The sequence below is a fragment of the Cricetulus griseus genome, chromosome 7 (assembly GCF_003668045.3).
Source record: "Cricetulus griseus strain 17A/GY chromosome 7, alternate assembly CriGri-PICRH-1.0, whole genome shotgun sequence".
Classification (NCBI taxonomy): Eukaryota; Metazoa; Chordata; class Mammalia; order Rodentia; family Cricetidae; genus Cricetulus; species Cricetulus griseus.
In genome coordinates, this window is record NC_048600.1 from 130,564,391 (window position 1) to 130,587,435 (window position 23,045).

Genomic DNA, 23,045 nt, shown 5'->3' on the forward strand with positions numbered 1-23,045 from the left:
ACTTCTGGTGCAACTTTGCTTAGTCTGTGGCTCTTCTTTCAGACCTTCATCTGTGGTTGGGTTGAGCTCCAAGCAGAAGCCTCTCTGGGTAGCTAATGTCCCAGAGCAGGCAGGAGCGAGGGCAGGGCTAGACCCTGAGCCTGGAGGCAGTGAGGATTGGTAGTTCCCAGTCCTTCTCTGCTAAAGATGGTGGGGTTGTGCATGAGAATCCCTTCCCTGGATGGCAGCTTCATCATGGTAGCTGTGCTGCCTGGGGATCTGAGGTGGATGTGATGTGGATGTGTACTGGCCACTGGGTGACAAGCAAGGCACTTCAGATTAGGAAGCGATCGCACGCCCTAGCCTAGGGTCCTGGCACCCTGGATCACTGGGAGTTTGTCTGTGGTGTGTACTTCCTTTCCTTTCAAGTGGTGTTACTTTGTACCTAGGGCTTGCTCTCCACGAACTTAGGTTCACATTACATGTCTAGTTCATGGTTGGGCTGCTAATAGTAATTCAGCACTAATTAACTATGTGAATTCTCTGAATTCATATTGGCAATGGCTCTGGCATGGGGATCTGCTGAGGCTGGTGGCCAGCAGGGCGCTGGGAGGTGGCAGGAGACACAGACATAGGCTCACCTCACCTCACCTCACCTGCAGGAACCCTGCTGCCTCTCTCTCCTCTCAATCTCTGCCTGTGCTGACCCTCACTTAGCTACAGTTCTGGCTGGCTCATTCTGAGTTCATGCCCGTGTGTGGGCCAATGCGTGTGGATGGGTTCCCCCTTGCTCTCCGTGCACCCTGCTTCTCTATCCTCTTCCTCATTGTTTGAGGACAGTCCTGCAATGTGCTGTTGCTTCTGTCTTCCCTCTGACTTGGAGAAACAGGTTATTTCAGGTGGTGAGTGACTGGTCAGGAGGCCAGGCCTGCTTTGACCCTGCCCACCCTGGTGAAGCTGAAGAATCCAGGAAGCAGCAGGGGCCCTGGATCTCGGCTGAGAAGAGGCAAAGCCTTTTTACCTTGACCGTGGACAGGAGGGCAGACTGCAGGGCCTGCAGGCTCTCATCACCTGACATGTGTGACAGACACTGACTCTCTGGTCTTTGGCTGGTTCTGTGCCTCCCTTGTGCAGGGGTTGTCTGGGGTTCTGCCCTGTAGTGAGCAGCCATGTACACTTTGGTGGTGGGTGGGGCCTGACTGACTCTGCCTGCTGCTTTTTCTCTCCAACCTCGATTTTAGTAGATAACAAAATAAAGGAAGTAGCAGCCTGAGGATGTTGTGTGCTTTTTCCTTGTGCCTAAGCATTTCTCAGGGTGTGTTGATGCATCTGTCTAGTCAATATGCCCAGCTTCCTGAGTGGACAGTGCTAACTGGGGTTACATCCCTTCTTAAGTTGGAGGCCTGTGCCGTGCTTTGTAGCTCTCTCCTAAATATGCTCTCTGTGTGCTTTGGAGTTGATTTTTGTGTTTTTGGAGACAGTCTCATGTTGACCCCGCTGACCCCTAACAGGATATGAACTCCTGATCCATCTTCCTGTCTTGTCTCCCAAGAGTTAGGATGACAGGTATGATAGGTGTGCACGGCCACGCTTTGTGTGCTTGCTGACATCTCTGGGATGTGGCTGCCTAGGGCTTTGGAGACGAGGTTCTTTATTCTCCGGGGCTGTCAACTGGCTGTTGACACAACTTGGAATGTGCTGTCCGTTCATGTGTGCCTGTGTTGTGCACGTGTGCACCCCTGCTTGATTGCAGACAGCCAGACTTCAGAAAGTGACAAGTGCAGCTGCATGCATTCTCCTTCCTGCCAATCCCAAGGTACTGGAAGGAGTCGCCACATTCCTTTGGACCTAGATGTACACATATGCACATGAGTGCTGAGCCGTGTGCCTGTGGGGTTTACTGATGAGGTTGTATGTATTCTGTTTTAACAGCACATTGTGGGGTGAGTTCTCATCAGGGTACATAGGTCTCCTTCACCTGGGGTTGAAGAATGTGCTCAGTGGGTAAAGTGCTTGCCTGATAGTCATGAAGAGCTGAGTTCTATCCCCAGCATTATGGGAAAAGGCTGGGCGAGGTGGCGTGCACTCTTAATCCCAGGGCTGGGGCGCAGAAGAGGCTGGACTCCTAGGACTTGCTGGCCAGTCAGCCTGCTTGGTGAGTTCCAGGCTAGTGACACCTGTCTCAAAAACATATGGTGGAACAGCCCAAGATGGGTCTGTCCCCATATGCATGTCTACACACTTATATGTGACCGACCAGCACTTACACAAATATGCATGTATAAATACACACACACACACACACACACACACACACACACACACACACACACACACACACCTTCACCCCTTAGTGGTTGTGTTGCGTTTTATTGTCCCATTAGACTGGGCCTTGCTTCCCACACTGAATATTTGAATTAGGGTTGTGGGTCCTCCTTTGGGAATTTGCTGTGTCTGCGCTGGGCTACTTGGAGTATTATTAATGGTGAGGATGTAGGGTGGGTCAGCTTAGAGTATGATTTGCCTCCAAGTGGACTACAAAAACAATGACTGAATGTAAGGTAAAATTGTTTCTCCTCTTCCAGGGGCAGATAAAAATGGCCAAGAGGCGAGTCGTGATGGCATCCCTTTACCTGGGGACAGGACCTTTGGAGCAGGAACTGGTAAGGCTTAGGGGCAGGTGGTCCTAGCAGCAGGTGAAGCCAGCTCCACAGTGTCACAGTTGACTCCAACTGCCTTTCTGGCCTCTGCATGAGGGAGACCCAGTCATGTGCTGGCCAGCAGCTTCCCAACACTTACAGGGCTGTCTGGGCTGCTGTACCTGACCACAGCCCAGAGACTGTTATCGGCTCCATGGCCTGCAGTTGTGTGGCCTGAAGTCATGTCAGGTGCATGGCATCTGCCTGTCAGTGCAGTTGTAGTGGGGCATGGCCACGCTCATCCTCTCCGGTGACAGCCACACAGCTGAGTTGCCCTGGCAGAATCCACCTCTGCCTCACAAAACCTAAAATATTTACTCTGAGGCCCTTTTCAGAAAACATTTTTTGACTGTGTTCTAGGCAGATGAATGAGCCGAAATGCAGTTAGGGCTGGCTGGCTGGCTGCTGGTGTACCAAGGCTGGCATTGGGTGCTGGGGCTTGGCCAGCCTTATTCTACCTGGGCTTTGGGGGTGTGCCATAGTGTCAGTGTGTGATGCCATAGCTGTCATTTTCAGTAAGCAAGACAGGGCTGGGAGGAGCCTAGGCCACCTAATGAGTCCGGAGATGCTGGCTGCAGAGTTGCCCATGGCAGCAGCGGGTAGCTGAAGTGGAGCATGTGAATGTGTCCTGTCTCTGGTGTGTCGCTGTGGTGCATGTTCTTTCTGGGTGTATTGTAGTTAGAAGCTGGTGGGTTGGAGCTGGGACATGCTGCAGGCATTGCTGTGGAGCTGGGGGAAGGTAGGCTAGCCTGAATGCTCCCCACATCTTTGACTTGGAGCAAGGAGGCCTTTCATTTTCCAGTCATCCTGTTGGTTGGCACTGGTCTTGTGTCTGGAGGAGAATGTTTGTGGAGAGGTGGGACCTGAGACCCAGGTTGTCAAGCACATTGTACCTCTGCCCTGCAGTCAAGCTTCTTGGGGCCCAGGCTGGAGAGGGAGCTTGGCAGTGGCCAATAGCTCATGTAGAGTGAGCTTCCAGGTAGTGTGGTGAGCTGATTCAGTTCTCAGGTGCAGAAACAGCTCTTTGGTCTCACACGTGTTCCTTTGATACTTTTCCCTCTAGGTGGATTGTCTGGAAAGTTCTCTGGAGAAGTCACTACAGTCGAAGTTTCCTTCCGACCTCAAGGTCTCTATCCTCCTGGACTTCACCCGGGGCTCAAGAGGTAGGTGCCTCACATTTCCCCTCTACTGGCTAGAGGACTCGCCCTCTAACAGGCCTTCACAGGGCCGCCTGCTGGTCCCAGCCATGACTCCTTGTGCAGCAGGCTCTGGGTGAAGCCTAGCTTGGAACAGTCAGGGTAGAAAAGGGCATTCCTGAGTTCTGTGGCTCCTTGGGGTCTGTCTCCTCCCTGCTTTCTTTGCCTTGCTTTGTTTTAAGGCTTTGTGTGGGGGTCCCTGGTGGTTGAGGCCAAGTTCCCAGGACCCCTGCTTCTTGCAAGGCGGTCTGCTTCCTTCTTTGACACACAGGCCAAAGTTTCCAAGTGACTGCTGTAGATCTAGGTAATATCATGTCTGGTACGTTTCCTTGTGGAGCTGGGGTGAGAGGTCAGGCCACTGAATGGGAGTGGCTCTCTGGGGGGCAGTTGATGAGACCTCCCAGGAGGAGGGGCGCTAGTGTGGCTGAGCGCCAGTCCTGTCCTGGAGCATGGTGTGTCCTGTTCAGAAGCAGCACCTTTGGTGTGGCTTGTTACACCGTGCCTCAGGTAAAGTGAGTTTCCCAGGGAGTTGGTCTGCCTGGCAGTTAGGATATCTGTTGTTCCCTCTGCCGCTCCGACACAGGTAGGAAGAACTCTCGCACCATGCTGCTCCCGCTGCTGCAGAGGTTCCCAGAGCACGTGCGTGTCTCCCTCTTCCACACGCCAAACCTGCGAGGGCTCCTCCGTCTCCTCATCCCAGAGCGCTTCAACGAGACCATCGGGCTGCAGCACATCAAGGTGTACCTCTTTGACAACAACGTCGTCTTGAGTGGGTGAGCACTCCTTAGAGAAGATGGCGCTCAACTCTTCAGTGGCCTATGTCACTGTTTGTCATGGTGACTCTGTCACTATGCCCCTCTCTTCATGTGAGGACATACAACTGCCAGGCAGAGCCCAGGAAACACAAACTGAGCATGGTGGAAGCCTGGGTCTGTGGGCTGTGACATCACTGACGACAGCTGTGTGGGCTACAGTGCCTGTTCTCCACCTGGTTTGGCTCCTTTTGTGGGGCATATCTCTGTTCTGTCACTCAGTGTCATCTTGGTGGTGTCCTACACATAGGTTGCTCTGGCTTGATCACATCATGAGAGAGAGTGTCATTCCTCACCTGCTCACCCCCAGGCCTGGGTGACTAGGCCACACACACTCTTGGCTGCGTCCTCATATGATTCTTCCTCTCTGTAGTGCAAACTTGAGTGACTCCTACTTCACCAACCGCCAGGACCGCTACGTGTTCTTACAAGACTGTGCTGAGATTGCAGACTTCTTCACAGAGCTGGTGGATGCAGTGGGGGATGTGTCCCTGCAGTTGCAGGGGGATGACACGGTGGACGTTGTGGATGGCATGGTGCACCCTTACAAAGGTAAGGCAGACTTCCCATCCTGAGCACGGAATGCCTCTGGTCCTTGCCCCAGGTGCACGACACGTGTCAAGGCTTTCAGCATTTGTTTCCAAAGCCAGAGCAATATGATTGACTGGCTCTTACTTGCTTACCTGCCCTGTAAGCAAGAGCCATCCTGGGAAGGCAGGAGTTTGGGTCAGGTTCTGCACCTTGATTGGGAGGGTGGCCCAGGAGACTGCCCTCTCCATTCTTACGGGAAGCAGCCTGCCTAGTGACCCACCCGGGCCTCTTCCCCAAATCTGTCCTAGCAGCCCCACCGAGGTCTGTGGCCTCCTGCCTGGAAAGTGGCATGGCAGAACTGAGCTCTGCTGCAGGCAAGCCCTTGAGCAGCGTTTCTGGGCACTCGAATTCCCGGCTTCTTCTGGCCGTAAAGGGCTGTTGCTGAGTGTGCAGCAGACTCCACAGCTTAGGGACAACTTGGGGAAGGGGTGGAACCTGGCCCTTGTGAGGAGAAAAGCTCCTCATGTGGTTTTCCTGATGACAACCCTGCCTGGTGCCAGGGAGCTGTGACTGCCTAGCTAGGCTGTGGTCTGTTGATGGCCTTGTCTGCCCCAGGGAGTGTTTAGTTGTTGTCACTGTGCAATGAAATGCAACAGTTAAACATTTTGTGGAGAACTTCTTTCCCTCTGTGTATCCTTAGATTTTTCTTTTGGTACCCAAGCCTAAAATATATACTATCTGGGCCTTGAAGAAATGCTTACCGCCCTGATGTTCTGTGCCGGGCCAGGCACAGTTAGTGGGGAATGGCTTTGTTTAGGGACAACTGAGATGTTTAGGGCAGGGACAGGGACAGGGACATTTTGCTCAGTGTTTGGCGGCTGCTCCCTCTGCTAGGATGGGTTCCTGTACAGTTGGTTTCTCTTCTGTCCCTGATCCAGCCCTGAGAAGCACCCAGGCGTCTGTCCCTGTTCTTGGTGCAGACGGTGCTTGAGTGTGGGTGACCAGCGTAGCCCTGCTTTGTGCTGATTTTCTCTGTGTCCAGCCTTGCCAAAGACTTGCTGTCCCCAAGAGTTCATGTTGGTCTTCTGCTTCTGGACTCTGTTGACTGGTCATCTTCCTGACACTGCAGCATTGCTTCGCTCTTCCCTAGACCTCAGGAACAGTCGGATTTCAGCCTTTTCTCCTCTAGTGATGACACCTGGAGTGTGACTGCAGATTTGGGTGTCATTTGTGTCCCATCCACAGGTGTTCTTGCAGAGCCCAGAGCTTGCCCTCAGGCTTCTGTTCATGGTGACCCTGCTTTCCTGCCCCGTGCAGTCTATGCCAGGCTGCATGTGTTGTCTGTTCTTTATTTGAACTTAGTCCTTTTTTTGTTTTTGTTGTTGGTTTTTCGAGACAGGGCTTCTCTGTAGCTTTGGAGGCTGTCCTGGAACTCACTCTGTAGACCAGACTGGCCTCGAACTCAGAGATCGCCTGCCTCTGTCTCCTGAGTGCTGGGATTAAAGGTGTGTGCCATCAACGCCCGACAGTTATGTCCTTTTTCTTAACTCATCTTCATGTTCTTTTTTTTATTTCCTCTGGACAGGGTCTTATGTAGCTCAGGTTGGCCTTGTCCTTTTCCTCCCATATGCCAGCATTGTAATCAGTTGCTACCACACCTGTCCCCGACACATCTTTTATTTAAATGCTCTTTCTTACTGAAGTACACAGCATGCGTACCAGACAGCCACCACAGAGGAGCAGCTCAGGGCCTGTCCCAGTGGCCTTTCCAGAGCTACCTAACCCCAGCTGTTCTCCCCAGGGTACCAAAGTCCTGGCGTCTGCCACCCCATGTTCCTCTCCCTGTTCTTGAGTTTTTGTAGCTGGAATTACCTGTGTCATGCACTACCTCGTGTCCTTGCATGGGTCCTCTGGGCAGGGCCCTTGCTGGCTGCTGCCTTCTTTGCTCCTTGAGCTTAGTCTGTGCTCTGCCAGTAAAAACCTGTGCATTTGTACTTAGCGGTCACACGGTGTGGGCCTTGAGCCAGCAGAGTCTGGGTGGGTGGTATTTAAAATGGTCTAAAGTAGCTCACGATGCTCAGGACTCACAACGCCTGACCCTCCTGCCTCCACCTCCCAACCTCCCAACCTCCCAAGTGCTGGGATTACAGGTGTGCGCCACCACTGCTGGCTCTCCATGTCTTTCCCTCTTCCTTTGGTCTTCTGTAGGTGACCGGGCTGCATACTGCAGAGCGGCTAATAAGCGGGTCATGGACGTGATCCACTCAGCCAGGACCCGGCAACAGTTGCTGCATGCGCAGACCTTCCACAGTGACTCTCTGCTGAGTCAGGAAGAGGCTGCAGCTGCTGGAGACCGGAGACCAGCACCTGACACCTGGATTTACCCCCTCATCCAGATGAAGCCCTTTGAGATACAGATAGATGAGATAGTCACCGAGACCCTGCTGACGGAAGCTGAGCGAGGAGCTAAGGTCTTCCTCACCACTGGCTACTTCAACTTGACCCAGGCCTACATGGACCTGGTGCTAGGCACTCGAGCCGAGTATCAGATCCTCCTCGCCTCCCCTGAGGTCAATGGCTTCTTTGGAGCGAAGGGAGTGGCCGGCGCCATCCCTGCTGCCTATGTGCACATTGAGCGGCAGTTCTACGGTGAAGTGTGTGGCCTGGGGCAGCAGGATCGGGTCCAGCTTCAGGAATACTGGCGCACGGGATGGACCTTTCATGCCAAAGGTACGTGGGGCCTGACCAGAACCCCCCACCTTGGGGATGTTCCACACTCCTGTCCACACAGATCTGGGGTGTTTTTGAGTCCATGTGGGAGAGACAGGAACTGTCTGCATGACCCAGGTCCTGGAGGGTGAGTCTGTCCTGTTTAGGGGATTTACTAGGGCAGAATACTTGCCCTTTACATGAACAAAACTTTAAAAATTGAAACCACTTGGTGACTATTCTTTTTTTTTTTTCCCCTTTGCTCTGGGGACCAACCCCAAGAATTTTTGTTGTCGTTGTTGTTGTTGTTTTAAAGACAGGGTTTCTCTGGGAAACAGTCCTAACAGTCCTGGCTGTCTTGGAAACTCACTCTGTAGACCAAGCTGGCCTCAAACTCACAGAGATCCTATTGCCTCTGTCTCCCATGTGCTGGGATTAAAAGCGTGCGCCACCACTGCCTGGCTACCAACACCAAGGTTTTCACTTCTACTATTGATCTAAATCCAGTCCTCGGTCCTTTGGTAGCTGTTGAGGAACATTTCATGTACTGTGCCGAAAGGAACACCAGGAAACATGGAAGGCTTGCCGTATCTGTGGGGCTCACACCTGCCGAGCAGAGGGCTCACTGCAGGTTGCTGGTTGGCTGTGAATAGCCCAGTTTTCCTGTCTTTTACAGGAAAGACAGTTTTCCTGTCTTTACCGCCTTTTGAAGGATTCTCTTCCTGTTTGCCAGTCATCTGAGCAGATGGAAGCTGCATGCTCAGTGTATAGTCCTTACATAGTGGAAGTCATGTAAACCTTGTTTCTTTTCCTTGTGGTTCTGGTGAGGTCCTGGGCCTTGTCCCTGTTAGGCAGGTGTCTGTTGCTGAGCTGTGATGGCCACCCAGCCAGTGCCCTGGGCCCTCCACACGCAGCCCTATGGTAGAGATGGTTATAGTCTGCATTGGGTATTCATTGTGAGCCAAGGAGAGCAGCCCAGGTGAGCCAGGTATTTTTTAAAAACATTTGATTGAGCTGTATAGTGGTTGTGCACACCTTTAATCTTAGTACTCAGGAGGTAGAGGCAGGCAGATCTCTGAGTTTGAGGCTAGTCTGGTCTAACAGAGTGAGTTCCAGACAGCTAGGGCTATACAGAGATACCCTGTGTTGAGAAACAAAAAAAATAAACAACAAAAACCCCACCACATTTGGGGGGGGGGCGGGGTGGTGGTGGAAGACAACCCTGGGGTTGAGTTCTTTCCTTCTACCAAGTGTATTCCATCAATCAAAACTAGGTGGCAAGCATCTTGACTACTGACCCATCTCACTGTCCTTTGTTTTATTTTGTTTGTGTTTTGTGATGCTGGGATGAGTTCCTGTGCCTAGTGCCTGCGTCAAAACAAATACTCTCCCCTGTCTGAGCTCTTACCTCAGCCCCAAACAGGACATAATGCCCCAAAGACTGGCTCCTCACCGTAGGATGTAGATGTAGGATCGTGTTCAGCCTGAAACGGTGAAGTGGCTTGCCTGTGCAGCTGGCCCTGCTTTGCATGGGAGCCCTCATTCCTGCCCCAGCAGGCAGCGTTGTTTGTGTGGGAAGCACATATGTGGGGGCTGAGTGAAGCTGCGGTCAGGTATCTCTGGGCAGGTAGAGCTGGCCATAGAGTGTGTATGGAAAGTCTTTTCAGGTTAGCCCAGTTCCTTCTGGGAATGACAACAGATCCCAAGGGTGGAGACCCAGGGAAGAGCTGAGCAGCTGGGTAAAGCCAGAGTTTTGGAGACACTGAATTCACAGGTCTCTGCACAGCTAGAGGCAGGCCAGACAACATGCTCCTCCAAGTACACTGTGACCTCAGTCCCTAGCCCAGCCTTGCCGCTGGACTCTGGTCTCAGGCTCCACTCTACTGCGGGTGTTCCCCAAAGCCTCACTGATAGCTTTCATGTGTGTGGTGACTCCCCAGGTACACCCAACTGGCTTTTCCTCTGTGTTTCGCCTCGCCTTTTCCCGGATTGTGTGCTCTTGCCCCTGCTCCCTCCCTCTCTCCTGCTCTGATGTGGGTGGGGCCCTGCCATCTGGGTAGGGGAGCAGGGAGAGCCTTCTATCTAGATCCTAGAATTGTGTGTGTGTGTGTGTGTGTGTGGTGTGTGTGTGTGTGTGTGTGTTTCATCTGTGTGCTCGTGTGTGCGTGCGTGTGTTCATCTGTGTGTGTGTGTGTGCTTGTGTGCATGTGTGTGCGTGTGTGTGTGTGTGTGTGTGTGTGTGTGTGTGTGTGTGTGTGTGTGTGTAAAACAGGAAGGAGGATGAGACGGTGGGTGGAGCTAAAAGCTTGGTTCTGAAATAGGGTCTTATGTAGTCTGAGCTCCTTGTTGTGCAACTGAGGGTGACCTTGAACTTTGGCCCTCCTGAGTGTTGGGATTACAACCAGCACAGTTTCTTCTGAGTAGGGTCCTGCCAGGAACCAGAGGTCAGAGGTTAGTCTGTCAAGGTGAAAGGCCAGCATTCTTTCCTGCTTAGCGGCTGCTGTCTGTGGTGGGTTGCAGCTTTTCTGGCACACCTGCGGATGGCTCCAGTGGCCTCGTTGGTGTGGGATGAATAAGCAGTCCGAAGGGTAGTTGTGGGTTTTGATGGTTGGTGCAGTGGACTATTCCCTGCAGGCCTGACAGGACGTGGGCCTGTTTGTTTGTGTCTATTTTGGGCTTCTTGTAAGCTCTTGCTGATCACCATGTAGCTGGTATCTTGCACAAGCTATAGGCTTGGGCTGGTCTCAGCCCTTCCTGCTCCCAAAAAGCTTCAGGGAAATGACAGCCTGAGAAGCCAGGACACTGCTTTCTAGATCTGTCTGGGTCCATGTGCCTCAAGAGATGCTACTTAGCAACATAGATTTCCCCAGGGATCAGGCACAGCATGCCAGGAGGACCCTGCTGGACGAGCTAGTGACCCTGTGACTTGCTGCTGCCACCAGGAGTGAGGGGTCCATGTTCCAAAGTGTACAGGTAAGAGGCTTGGGTGGGAGCTCAGTCCTGGTACATTGCCTACATTCAGATGTGCCAGTGCCCCGCAGCATTGGATGGAGAGCCTCCCCACCCCTCCCCAGCCCTCCCCACCCCGGGTGGAGTATGGTTTCTACGGAATGTATCTTGCTGTCCCACCATTAGGAAGCTAAACACTTGTGAACTCCTCGGTGGGCTGTCCTAAGTTGTCTCTATGCAGGTTTGTTGCTGTACCTCTAGCCCTGAAGGGCAGCTCTGCCCTTGGCTGGAGAGAGTCCTTGGGAGCAGGCAGTGGGCACAGCTAGGCTGCTGGATGTGCTTTTGACTGGTGGTTTGCCAGTCTCTGTGCCTTGGCCTGTGTAAGTGTAGTGGGGAGGGTTCTAGGAGCTAGGGTAGAGTTGGACTGCATCTCAGATGCTTAACAGATTTGTCCGAGCATGTGCTGTGTGGTCACTGGGTCCCACCTGATCCTGATGGAGTGTGGAAAGGGGGTTAGGGCACAGGTGTTAGCCCCGTGAAGTCTGCTGAGCTCCAGCATGCTTGCCTTCGTGCCTGAGGGACAGTGTTAGCAGCACTGTGTGAGGCAGTGTGATGATCTGTGTCTCAGCTCTGCCCTGTGGTGTGAAGCCTGTGGTGGTGGTGTTGCCCTGAGCAAGAAGCACGTCATCCTTGTCCCTGCTCTGTCCTGAGAGCCGAGCCCTGTCAGGCAGGGGCCACACCCTTGTTCACTGTGCACTAAGCTGCTCTTGCCCATCTGTTTTCCAGGCCATGGGCTCTGCGGAGGCATGTCTGGGGTATCAGGACTGTACATACTGACTTGTTTCTTTTGGATGAAGTGTTCTAGATGAACAAAACCCTCTGTGTGGTCAAGGATCTTTGGGTGAAGAGACTTTTGGCTTCGCAGATGGAGTCTGTTAATGACTGACAGGATGCCATTATTTTTATTGTCTTCCCGATAGTCTGGTTGGCATTTGTCCGAAGGTGAGCTGATGAGGCTGCCTGGAAGCCTCACCCTGTTCACCTGGGCTCCATGTGGCATGGCTGTCACTTCAGGGTAGTGGGCATTGTGTGGTGTACATGGCCATCTCAGGCAATAGACTGCAGCCCTGCAGCCTCAGGAGTTTCTCAATCTCTCTGACTGCAGAATGGACTGGTGCTCCCTGTGGGAGAGCAGGGCTGTGATGGCTTCCGTCTCCTGGTTTCTGCAAGGGTCTGATACTCTGGAGGGTCTTGAAGAGCACGGTGGGGCTATGGGAGGATGTTGATCTTTCTGGAGAAATCCTCAGAGAAGACTCCGGCCTACTTGTGCAGAGCCCCTGATATCTTGCCTGCAAGATGTATGTGTGCCCTGTGCTCCCAGAGGTCAGAAGAGGGCATTACATCCCCAGAACTGGAATTACAGTTGTGAGACACTATGTGGGAGTCTCTGGAAGAGCAGTCAGTACTCTTATCCGATGAGCCATCTCTCCAGCCCAAACTCCTGCTTTTTTTAAAACATTTACTCTAACCTACTTAGTCGGAGGTTCTCACCATGCTGATAGCAATCTGGCACCCATGTGCTTTCCATTGATCATGGAAAGCACTGGGCATGCTCACTGCATTTGGAGCTCCTGCTCCCCTGGGGCTTCTGTCTCACAGGAAGCAAGCACATAGAGGAGGGACCTGTGCAGATTGTGGCAGGCAGAAGCCCTAAACAGAGAGATCCAGGCTGGTAGGGGTGTAGGTCAGGGAGGCCTCTCTGTGCAGACGCCTGAGTGTAGGGCACATCATGCCTGTCTAGGGCAGATGCGACAGTGAAGTTGCCAGGCCTCTGCTTGCTTGGCCGAATGCAGTAGGAGTGTGGTCTGTGCCAGGGCACAGAGTGACCAGGGCCAGTGTGAAAGTGCTGGAGCCTCTGTTGTGTGAGGCACAGGGTGCCCAGAAAGGGGACAGACTTGTGGCCTCATGTTGTTGTTTTGACACTGGGTCTCATTCTATAGCCCAGACTGGCCTTGAACTCATAAGAATCCTTCCCTAGCCTCATGCTAGGACTGCAGGTGTGAACCACCACTTCTCCCCAAAAGGCCTCCCATGCTAGGACTGCAGGTGTGAAGATGGCTTCTTTCTGAAGAGACCAGAGTCAGGAGACACCGGGGGTACTGAGTCCAGGCCACTCTCCAGTGTTCTGGGCATGGCAATGGCAGCAATAGTCCCCTTGTTCTGTGCTCTCACTGGTACTTAGGGCTACTGAATTTCCCTTGGCTGCAAACCACCCTATCCCTAGTCCACTCCCCAAAGCACTTTTTCCTTCCCCAAGCTGCTGGTTCCTGGAATTGTGGCGCTGTTGGGCACAAAGGTCAGCCTCTGAGATGAGGAATTGGGGTTTGATGGCCAGTTTGTAGCTGTGTGCTGGGAATGGACTTCCTCCTCTTCCCCTCCCGCAGAGCGTCCCCTGTGGAGGTGCATCTGGAGGGAGCGAGCCTATGGGCACAGCTGGGGTCCAGCTAACTGTAACCAGCTCTTACAACTTAATTAACCTGTCCTATAAATCTAGGCTCTGTCACTTTTCTTCTGATTTGTCCCATTGGCATCTCTTGTGTACTTCAATCCTCTCTTCCCCTCTCTGCCTGGAAGTCCTGTCTATCTCTCCTGCCTAGTTATTGGCTGTTCAGCTTATTACGCCAATCACAGCAACATGTCCTCACAGTGTACAGGCTTCCCTGGGACTCAGCACCAGTGACAGTGCACTGCCCATAACGTAGGCTGCCTAGGCCGCGTTTCTCAGCAGTGCTTCATCCATCTCTCTTTGGGTTTAAACAAAGGGTGCTAGTGTGTGGGGGGAGGAGGGGGTATTGTCTTGTGCCAAAAAAGGAGGGAAAACGGGTGATATTGTAGCCAGGATGACCTTGGTGTTCTGATCTTCTGTCTCTGCCTCCTGAGTGCTGGACTTGCACCGTATGCTGAGGCCAAACACAGAATTTCCTTCTGCACACTAGGCCGGCATCTCCAACCCCAAATTCATTTTCATTTTGATGAGGAACAACACTGTGGGGTGGGGGGGCACTAGAGAGGACATTTTCAGGCCACAAGGGTCTCCATGTTCTGGGGACAGCTGAGGTGGGACAGAGGGGTTCAAGGGACATGAAAAAGTAGAGGTGTGGAAGAGCAGGCCTGGCCTGGATCCCGGGCAGGGTGAGCCGTCTGGAGCAGAGCTATCAGCGTGGGGTGGGGAGGGACACCTGCTCCCTCTCTGGCCTCCCTCTCCTGCCTCCCATAGAGCAGGCAGGTGACTTTGATGTGGCCTTTTAAAGCAGGGCATCAGTCACAGGAGTAAGCATAGCCTTTCTTTGTTAGCTCTTGCCCAAGGTGTTGTTGGAAATTCTGCTCTGCGTGGACGTTAGGAAACTCTCTTTGGTGTAGCAGTGTGTGTATGTTACATACATGTAGGCCAGGTGTCCATGATGCTCATGTGCCTGTCTTTGGCAAGGGTCCTGTGGATGGAGGGACTGTGGTAGGAGGCCACAGGGAGCTGGCCCTGTGGGTGCCTGTCCTCCTGGAGAGGACTCAGGACTCTTCTGTCTGTGGCTGGGCTATGAACCCTTGGACCTTGAGAGCATGAAAAGGGTGTAGAACGGGTCCTGCCATGGGCACACCTAGTGGCACTCCAGATTCTGCTAGAACCCAGGGCCTTCATTACAGAAATGTCCCCACGTGCAGTGTGACACTTCATCAGTGCTTTTCTATGGGATGCAGATGGTAATTAGAGGGTGGATAACCTCCCGGGTGTCCTGAGGCAGAAAAGGTGGATGTCCTGAATGTAGGCAGAGCTGGTCCTACCAAATGCCTCTGCACCCCATGTGGCAGCCACCTCTGCTGGTTACATAGGGCAGAGCCCACCTGCCTCTTTGTTCAGGGTTCCCAGGAAGGATGGCAGGTTCCAGCCCACAGGCAATTGGAAAAGCTGGGACTAGTGGCCTTCCTGGAGAGAGGCCCAGGGAGCAGTTAGGGACAGGGTTGTCAGAGAAGACCTCAGGGAGAGCATTACCAAAACTCCCTCAAAGGAGCCAGCACCCTACTAGGGACAGGAGCCACAGCAGACGCGGCAGAGAGCGGAGTGGCCTTGCACTCAGCAGTCTGGAGCACCTTGGCGGTTGCAGGCAGGCAGGTAAACCTGGTTCAGCCAGCTCCCTGGAGCTCGCCCCTGTTGGCTGCTTTCTTCCTAGGTTGAGACAGTGTGTGGTAAAGACCTGGCAGATGCTGAGCTCACTTCCTGTCTGCACATTTCCTTTTCCTGCAGGCCTCTGGCTGTACCTGGCAGGGAGCAGCCTGCCCTGCCTCACGCTGATTGGCTCTCCTAATTTTGGGTACAGGTCAGTTCACCGGGACCTGGAAGCCCAGATTGCCATCGTGACGGAGAGCCGAGCCCTGCAGCAGCAGCTCCATCAGGTTTGTTAAGTGGCGGGTTCTTGGGCACACTGAATGCAGCCGGTGCAGTGTCATTGTTGTCCTGCCTTTGTCGGTTTAGACAGTGAGTGAGATTGAACAGAGAGACAGAGACAGAGACCCTGGGTCCCTCGAGTCTAAGAGGAGCCTTGGAAGGCCAGGCAGGCCTGGCCTGTCACACTGTCAGGATAGGCTTGTATCCTGCCCCAGGGCCTTTCCCTCTTTCCCTTCCAGAAGAGACTATCGTTTCCTCACTGGGACATGGCTATTGCAGAATGGGGTCCATCCTTTTCTAAAAGCGAGGTTAAATCTCAGGGTCGGCCATGACTTTGGCCCTCCCTGTGGAGCAGACAACAGAAAGCTGAGAATTCATGCATGGTTGTTCCCTGTGAATTCTCCTGCAGCAGGCTCTGGCTTCAGAGCCCCCTGCTTTGCTCTTGGAAGCTTGTGCACTTTGCAGGAGATCCTCTGTGAGTTGGACCAGATTTCCACTGGGGTCCTGGGATGCAGGGCCCTTGTTCCCAGCCAGACATTAGGACCACCACCCATTGGCTTTTATTTGATGGGTTTTTTTTTGTTTTGTTTTTTTAAATAAAGCCTACAGCACCTGGTATTCCCAGGTGGTCTCCCATCTAAGTTCTAACCAGGCCCGACCCTGCTTAGCTTCCAGGATCAGATGAAATTTTTGGATTAATTTTTAACTGTGTATATTATTCTATGTATGAGATGTATGTGAGTGTGATGCACATGTGTCCTGATACCTGTGTAAGGTCAGAGGTCAATTTACTGACCTCTGGGTTTCCAGATTGGACTTGGGTCTCAGGTTTGTGGGACTACTCTTTATGTGCTGAGCCACCCTGACTTTAGACTCCAGTGTTTGGGAGTCACTGCTACAGAATTCTCAAAGACCTTGCTGCTGATGGGTGAGGAAGTGGACATTGCTTTGTTCTTTGGACTTGCTACTGTGTCTGGGAATCTTGTCACTGAGGGCCAGGTGCCAGTAAGGGCTTTGTGACTGGGCAAGAGGAAGTGATAATAGCCATGCCCTGTGGGGTGGTGACTGGGTGTGCTAGCAAGTTTCCTTCTGAAGAAAGGCTTATGGCAGATGACTGGGGAAGCCCTCAGCTTGAGGGCTTCCCATAACAGGGCAGCTGTGGCCCTGGAGCCAGGCTGTGGGGGACAGATGAGTCTGTGGCTCAACCATGGGCTCTCCTGGACTATTCTCACTGGTGCAGGGAGCTGTGTGCACAGCTGCCTCCATGGAGATAGCTGTTACTGATTCTGGCCCGGGCATGGACGGGTTCTGGGAGATTTGGGTGAGCCTGTGTCCTGGATCCTAGTGTTAACCAGACCCCGCTTCCTGAGATGGGGAGCTAAGCCCACATCCTGCATCGTGAGAAAGGCCTGGTTGGTTGTGGTCTGAGCTGATTTCTCAAGTGACATACTTGGGATAGTTTCTTCCCAAACCTACCTCCAGGGGCTTTTGATGGTGGGAAGGTGGTGACACATGCGTATTGATTCAGGGTCTGTGAAGTGTAGACATGTGTTTCTAGATGGTTCCATTTGCTTCTGCACACTTTAAGGCCTGCAGCTGGCCTCCTGACCCTTGAGTGTCTGACTGCTCCAGGTGGTGCTGCTGATGGCCAGCCCCCAGCTTATAGCCCTGCAGTCTGTGGTCCCTGCACTCAGAAGGCAAGACCTGCTGGAGTTCTCTTGGGACCCAGGGCAGGGCTCTGTCTATTTCGATAGAGCCCTGAAAATGGAAGGCCCCTCCCCCGTAGTCAAACAATGAAAACAGCTTCCTGGCTGTGTTCAGAGGACACAGCTTCTTCGCACTGTGCCCTAAGAAAGACTCCCTGCACAGCACTGTGACCTACCAACTGACTTCCTTCTCCATCCCTGTTGTGGCGTCTGTGAGGACACCGAGGCACTTCTGGTAATTTAATGAGGTCTTGGCTGGGTGTTTACTAAAGAGCAGAGCTGGAGCTGGGTCTGTGGAGACTTCTGCAAGCCAGGCCCCTCCCCCAGACCAGAGCTGGCTCCTCTCTGCAGGCACAGCCCATAGAACCTTTGGTGTTCGTGACATGTGGAACCGTCACGATGGGAAAGCCATCAGAGGGGATACAGTGTGAAAGTTTGGTGTGGACGATGGCTTTAGGGCACTGCCTTGGTGATGAAGGTCACAAGTGTGCGGGAGAGGTGAAGGCGGCCCTGGGTCTCCACCTGTGTGGGGCAGCCTCAGACACACGTGCAGTGTCTTGGGTGAGGAGCTGCTGGGAGCATGTTCCTTCCTGTGGGTGATGCCGGCCCTGGGAGGCTTTGCCAGGGCTCCTGTGCTGGGACTCTTGATGTCAAATGGCTGCTCAGGGACGCGAGGGCAGAAGAGGACAGCGCTTGTAGAGCACCCACAACCTCGTGTGATCGAGGGCAAACACATACATCTTAGTGCTCTTTGTTATTACCGCCTATCCTGTGTGCGAGCGCGAGTGCGTGTTTGCCTGCACACACGCACCTGGGTACGTGCCACATGAATGCAGAGGTCAGAGGACAACTTGAAGGAATCTGTTCTCTCCTACTACACAGGTTGTCAGACTTGGTGGCAGTCAGCGCCTTCACCAGCAGCTGTCTACTAGTCCTCATGTGTGTTTTAGAACTTGGTGTTTTTTGTTTTTTTTTTTTTTTGGTTTTTTGTTTTTGTTTGTTTGTTTTTGAGACAGTGTTTCTGTGTAACAGTCCTGGCTGTCCTGAAACTAGCTCTGTAGACCAGGCTGGCCTCAAACTTCTAGCTCACTGAGATCCACCTGCCTTGCCTCCCAAGTGTGGGGGTTAAAGGTGTGCATTACCACCGCCTGGCTAGAACTTGCTTTTAAAGGTGAAAGTTTAAACATGGTTTGCAACAGAAAACACTGTCTTCATTGAACTCCCTGGAATTATTCTTTTTTCTGGGAGCCTATGGGGAGGCCTGACCCTCAGTCCAAGGAGCCAACCATTGGTTTGTCTTGTATTCCCTGAAGAGTGAAATGTAACACCATATATGACATGGATATATTACATCTTATATTTACAACTGTATTAGATTTAAATAACCCTGAGTTGGAAAGTCAGTGAGACAGGTCTGGACAGCAGAGTGTGTGTTGCCCTTGTAGAGGACCCAAGTTTGGGTCTCAGCACCCTCATCAGGAGGCTCACAACTGCCTGTAACTTCATCTCTAGGGAATTGGATGCCCTCTTCTGGTGTTTGTGGGTACTGCATGTATGTACTCATCTATGTGCAGAGACAAACATAAAAAAAAGTGTATGTGAGAGGCAGGCTAGGTGGCTTAGGCCTGTAATCACAGCAACTCCAGAAGCTGACACAGGATCGAAAAATCAGGGTCAGCCAGGTAACTTAGTGAGATCCTATCTTAGAGTTTAAAAAAACAAAAACACGGGGGCGACTGGAGCTGTAGCTAGGGGTAGAGTGTTTGCTCACTAGTGTGTGCTAGGCTCTAGGCCCAGTTGCCAACACTGTAAAAAAAAAAAAAAAAAAAAAAAAAAAAAAAAAAAAAAAAAAAAAAAGATTAAAGCAGATGTACACAAGGATGTACATGCCACCGTTTGATGGAGGAACTGGAGCATCTGCAGGGTTTGGTGTCTGTAGTGCTCGTGGATTCTGAGGGACCATCTGTAAGTTGTATGCCTCATGTCTGGGTTCCATCGCTCTCCTCTGTGACTTCAGTCTGACATGGCTTTGTCATCTGGGCTAATTGATGAGTGATTGTTGGATGTTTAGGTGGTTTCCAGCCTTTACCCACTGTAAATGTGACCACAGTGTCTGTAGATCTTAGTGTGTGGCTGAGTGCAGGGTGCTCTCTTAGGGTAGACTCTGCTGAATGTCACTTTTCGTCAGCAGTGTTGGCCGATACTGACAGTACAGTGTAGCCTGCAGTTTAGTAGATGGGAAGATGCCTTGGTTAAGAGGCACTTTTTCTGTGTTAGAGATGGAACTCCAGGTCTGTGCACGTTCTGGGCTAATACTGTCCCTAATTGGAAATCACCCTAGACCTGTTTTACTTTACCCCTTGCAAAATGAATTAGTATAAGTTAAACTTCTAAAATAGTTTCCCCCCCAGCTAGCATGTAGAGATAGAGCCCCTTGGCCAATCCTCAGGAAGCTGTGTGGGTGGTGTCCTTGACCCGCCTCGTTCGTGGGTGTCACTGTTGTGCCAGGAGCTCTGAGGAGTCACAGGCTGACCCATACCTAGTGCCTAACTGTCTCTCTCTTCCTTAGGAGCAAGAGCAGCTCTACTTGCGATCCAGCGTGGTGACCTCTGCGACCTTTGAGCAGCCAGGTCGGCAGGTGAAGCTGTGGGTGAAGATGGTAACCCCACTGATCAAGAACTTCTTCTGAGGACAGGCAGGTGCTGGGGACTCAGCAGGCCAGTCCTTCCAAAGGCTGGAGCTCCAAGGGACCTTGAGGGGACCCTGGGGCCTGGTCTGTCCCTGCTTCCTTGGTTTGCTGCAGACAGAGCAGTATTTGTGCTGGTGGACAGCCGCCTGAACTGCTGTTCCTCTCAGGTGCTGCTGCTGTCGCTGCTGCCCCAGGCTAAGGCCACCTGTGGTGGGCCAGCGGCCTCTGTCCCCTCTCTGCTGTTCCTGCCCAGGGGTCCAGAGAGGCCCTGGGGGAAGGGGCAGAGGGCAGGTTCTTTCCTTCCCTGCTCTTGCTGGACATGGCCCAATGGCAGACTGTGCTCAAGGGAGGAGGAGCTGGGGTGGTACGGGACACGATGACACATGACAACCTGTCTCCCTGAGGTGCAGCATGTTAGTGTGATGCCAGAGGGGCAGCTGGGATGTCCCTGTTGGCCTTGGGATATGCTCTGCGTGCCTAGGAGCCTGAGCACTGGGATAATGTGGTGGTCCTGTCTGGTGGCCTTACTTGAGCTACCATGCTGTGCAGACCTCGGCAGGGTCGCTAGACTCCAGGAATCTGTCTCTGGATCTTTGTTTCTCCTGCTCCTGTCCCTTCTTCTGTCCCTTCTTTGCCTCAGCTTTGTTTCACTAGCCCTGGCTGGCATGGAACTCAGAGATCCTCCTGCCTCTGCCTCCAGTGCTGGGTTATAAAGGTGTGCGCCGCCCCACCTGGTCAGGTCTCAGCTTATAATCCATGTGCTGGTTCACATTTGCTGTACTGCCTCACAACGGGCCACCTCCAGTGCACATGTCCTAGGCATGTATAGAAAGGAGCCCGCTTGCCTACCTCCTCCCCAGGTCAGCCTGGTGTCCAGAGAACAACCTTTGGGTCTTGACACAGCAGTCTGTGGAGGCGCCCTCCACCCGCAGCAGTGAGATCTAAAACAGCCATGGCTGGCTGACTGTCAGGAATACCTAGCCTTCCACAGGACTGTTGCTTTTTGTTGCTAGTAAGAAAGAGCAGTGCTGCCTTCAGGACTGCGACCCAGGGCCGACTGACACAGCCAGCCACAGGACCTGTCTGGAGATGCTGGCTTACACACACCTGCTTCCCTGCATTTTCTGCTGGCAGAGTGAGCAGCACTAGGTTGACACCCCCCCCCCATCCCTTTGTTTCTGCTCAGGCTTTTGGGAATCCTGGGTAGGTTCTCCCTCTTGCTCTGCTGATCCAGCTCTCTAACCCTGACACCAGGACTTTGTTCCAAATCCTTGTAGGTAACTTGGCCTTTGGGAAGTTTGGTGACAGTTTGTGTATGTGGAGAATGTTTTATTTCAGGCTCCAAAGGCAAAATTGGAAAAACTCATTTGTGCTTATTACCAGGGATTGGAACAAGTTACCTGGAGCTTTGCAGGCTGTGCAATCTGCTGGGGCTGCAGTGACCTCTCCTGGCCAGCAGAGGCAGTTGCCCAGTAATTAGGCCTGGCCTCAAACTCCTCTGTCCCTATTTGGGGCTCAGGCATCAGGGCTGTGTTCGCAGAAGTCAGATGAGCTGGGGTAGACAGTTGCTGGGAGGCCTACGTCCCTTTGTGTCCCTTTGCGGAGTTACAGGCTCGGCTGGCCATTTCCCATCCCCCTCTTGTCTGTCTGTCTCCCTGACGACTGACTGGTCACTCGGCTGCATGCCCAGCATCTGCACTGCGGGGCTTACTGTGCGAATGAGTCTGCTGGCTATTTGGTTACCAGGGTGTGTGTTAGGTGGAAAAACCACTGAGTAGCCCACAGTTAGTTGGAGCATTCCCATTTCCGGGGACGTGTGCACACTCACCTGCAAGGAGTGAAGGGGGCAGACTGAGGCTGCGTGGGGTTGCTACCCTAGAATGCCGCTCCTTAGGAGAAACCCATGACCCCAGAGAACAGCGTGGTAACAGTGGCTCCTGCTCTCACTGTATTGTGTGCGTGTCTTCTGTGGGGAAAGGATGGCTGTGTAGTGTGCATGGTGGCACCAGTGTCATGGTTTGCTTGTTGTGGTGCTGGGACAGTTTAGGGAAGAGGCATTGTTGAGGTTAATAAGTTAGGTGCTCTTGTTCCTGAGCGTTCAGTGTGGACGCTGCGATGCAGAGGGAGCTCCTGGGCCCTGGCTGTGGGGCTTTGTGTATAGTGTCAGTGAGGGTGAATGCCGCACCTTAACCCCACCTGCAGGGGCAGGAGATAAAGCTCACTCCTCCCTGGAAGTCAGGATTTAGGGTTTGGTTCCCAGGATGTTTGCTCTGAGCTGCTGGGAATCCGGGCTTCCCTGAGTGCAATCAGACTGGCATATTGACCACAATTGTTTTAATCTGTGCCCCCACCCACCTCTGCCCTCTGTACAGTCCAGGTGCAGTGGGTTTGGAAGAAGTGAAAAAAAAAAGTTGCTGTCAGTTCCTGTAAAACGACAGTTGTAAGGCTGGGTTTCCGATTGGAACCAAACAGGGCTGGGCTGGCAGCTACACCTGCAGCAGCAATGCCACCGCTGCCAGGATCCACTTGGCTGCCTTCTCTTTGGTCTTCAGGTTAAAGGTCCAGACATAGGTGGGGCCTCGGATGCGCGTCTTGTACACAGGGCATTCATAGATGTTCTTGGTCTCCATTCGGTCCACAGGAATGGCCTTGATGAAGATGACAGGCATGGCTGGTGTGAGATCCTTCAGCCGTGCTTCTGCAATGACTCCGGTCTGGGTGTCCCAGCGAGCTCCTGTGGGGACAATGTAACTGACGGTCTGGGTGACCTACGGGAGGCTGAGGCGATGTTGGGCGTGCTGACCATGAATAAGGGAGCCACCAGCAGGGAGGAAGGCCTGGCCTCCAACCTCCCCAGGCTTTTCAGAGATGGGCCAGTGAAGGGGGAGCCCCGAAGTGTTCAGGCCAGGTGCCAGGGGCCGAAAATGCCAAACATGGGGTATGAACCAAGGACTCAGAGGTGACCGCATGTCGTAATGGCTCTGAGGCCGCGTCTCTTCAGAGGCCCATCTCAGCCTTCTGAATGTCAGCGGCAGAAAACTGACGGAGGCTGAAGATTCCAGCATTGCCCCTTCCCGATCGTTCCCGTGTAATGAATATCTACCCTGTGTACATAGGGAATAAGTTATATATATAATGTATGTATATGCCTATATAAACACTATCTGCCCTTAACCCGACTGCTGTCGTCTCTCGTCCTGTCCCGTGGTGTTCATGTATCCTGAGTGACATTCCACAGTAAACATGGACAGGGGTGTGTGGAGCCTCAGCCGGCCTGCTCCTCACAGAACATAGATGGAATTGGCTGGAGTGGTTCTGAGCACACAGCCTTCTTGCC

The 23,045-nt window shown here is 52.8% G+C and overlaps 2 protein-coding genes across 2 annotated transcripts in view; one reads left to right on the forward strand and one right to left on the reverse strand.

Annotated features, from left to right (window-relative positions):
- Positions 1 to 22,880, forward strand: part of Pgs1 (phosphatidylglycerophosphate synthase 1) — a 34,807-nt gene extending 11,927 nt beyond the window's left edge. The window contains exons 3-10 of the mRNA NM_001246708.1: positions 2,565 to 2,642; positions 3,742 to 3,841; positions 4,458 to 4,647; positions 5,060 to 5,238; positions 7,426 to 7,947; positions 15,173 to 15,321; positions 19,589 to 19,714; positions 22,350 to 22,880. Of these exons, the coding sequence (NP_001233637.1) occupies positions 2,565 to 2,642; positions 3,742 to 3,841; positions 4,458 to 4,647; positions 5,060 to 5,238; positions 7,426 to 7,947; positions 15,173 to 15,321; positions 19,589 to 19,708 (1,338 nt within the window). The 3' untranslated portion in view covers positions 19,709 to 19,714; positions 22,350 to 22,880. The remainder of the gene's footprint in view (positions 1 to 2,564; positions 2,643 to 3,741; positions 3,842 to 4,457; positions 4,648 to 5,059; positions 5,239 to 7,425; positions 7,948 to 15,172; positions 15,322 to 19,588; positions 19,715 to 22,349) is intronic.
- Dnah17 (dynein axonemal heavy chain 17) overlaps positions 22,034 to 23,045 on the reverse strand; it is a 110,801-nt gene continuing 109,789 nt past the window's right edge. Inside the window, 1 exon segment of the mRNA XM_035448176.1 lies at positions 22,034 to 22,442. Coding sequence (XP_035304067.1) covers positions 22,195 to 22,442 — 248 coding nt within the window. The 3' untranslated portion in view covers positions 22,034 to 22,194.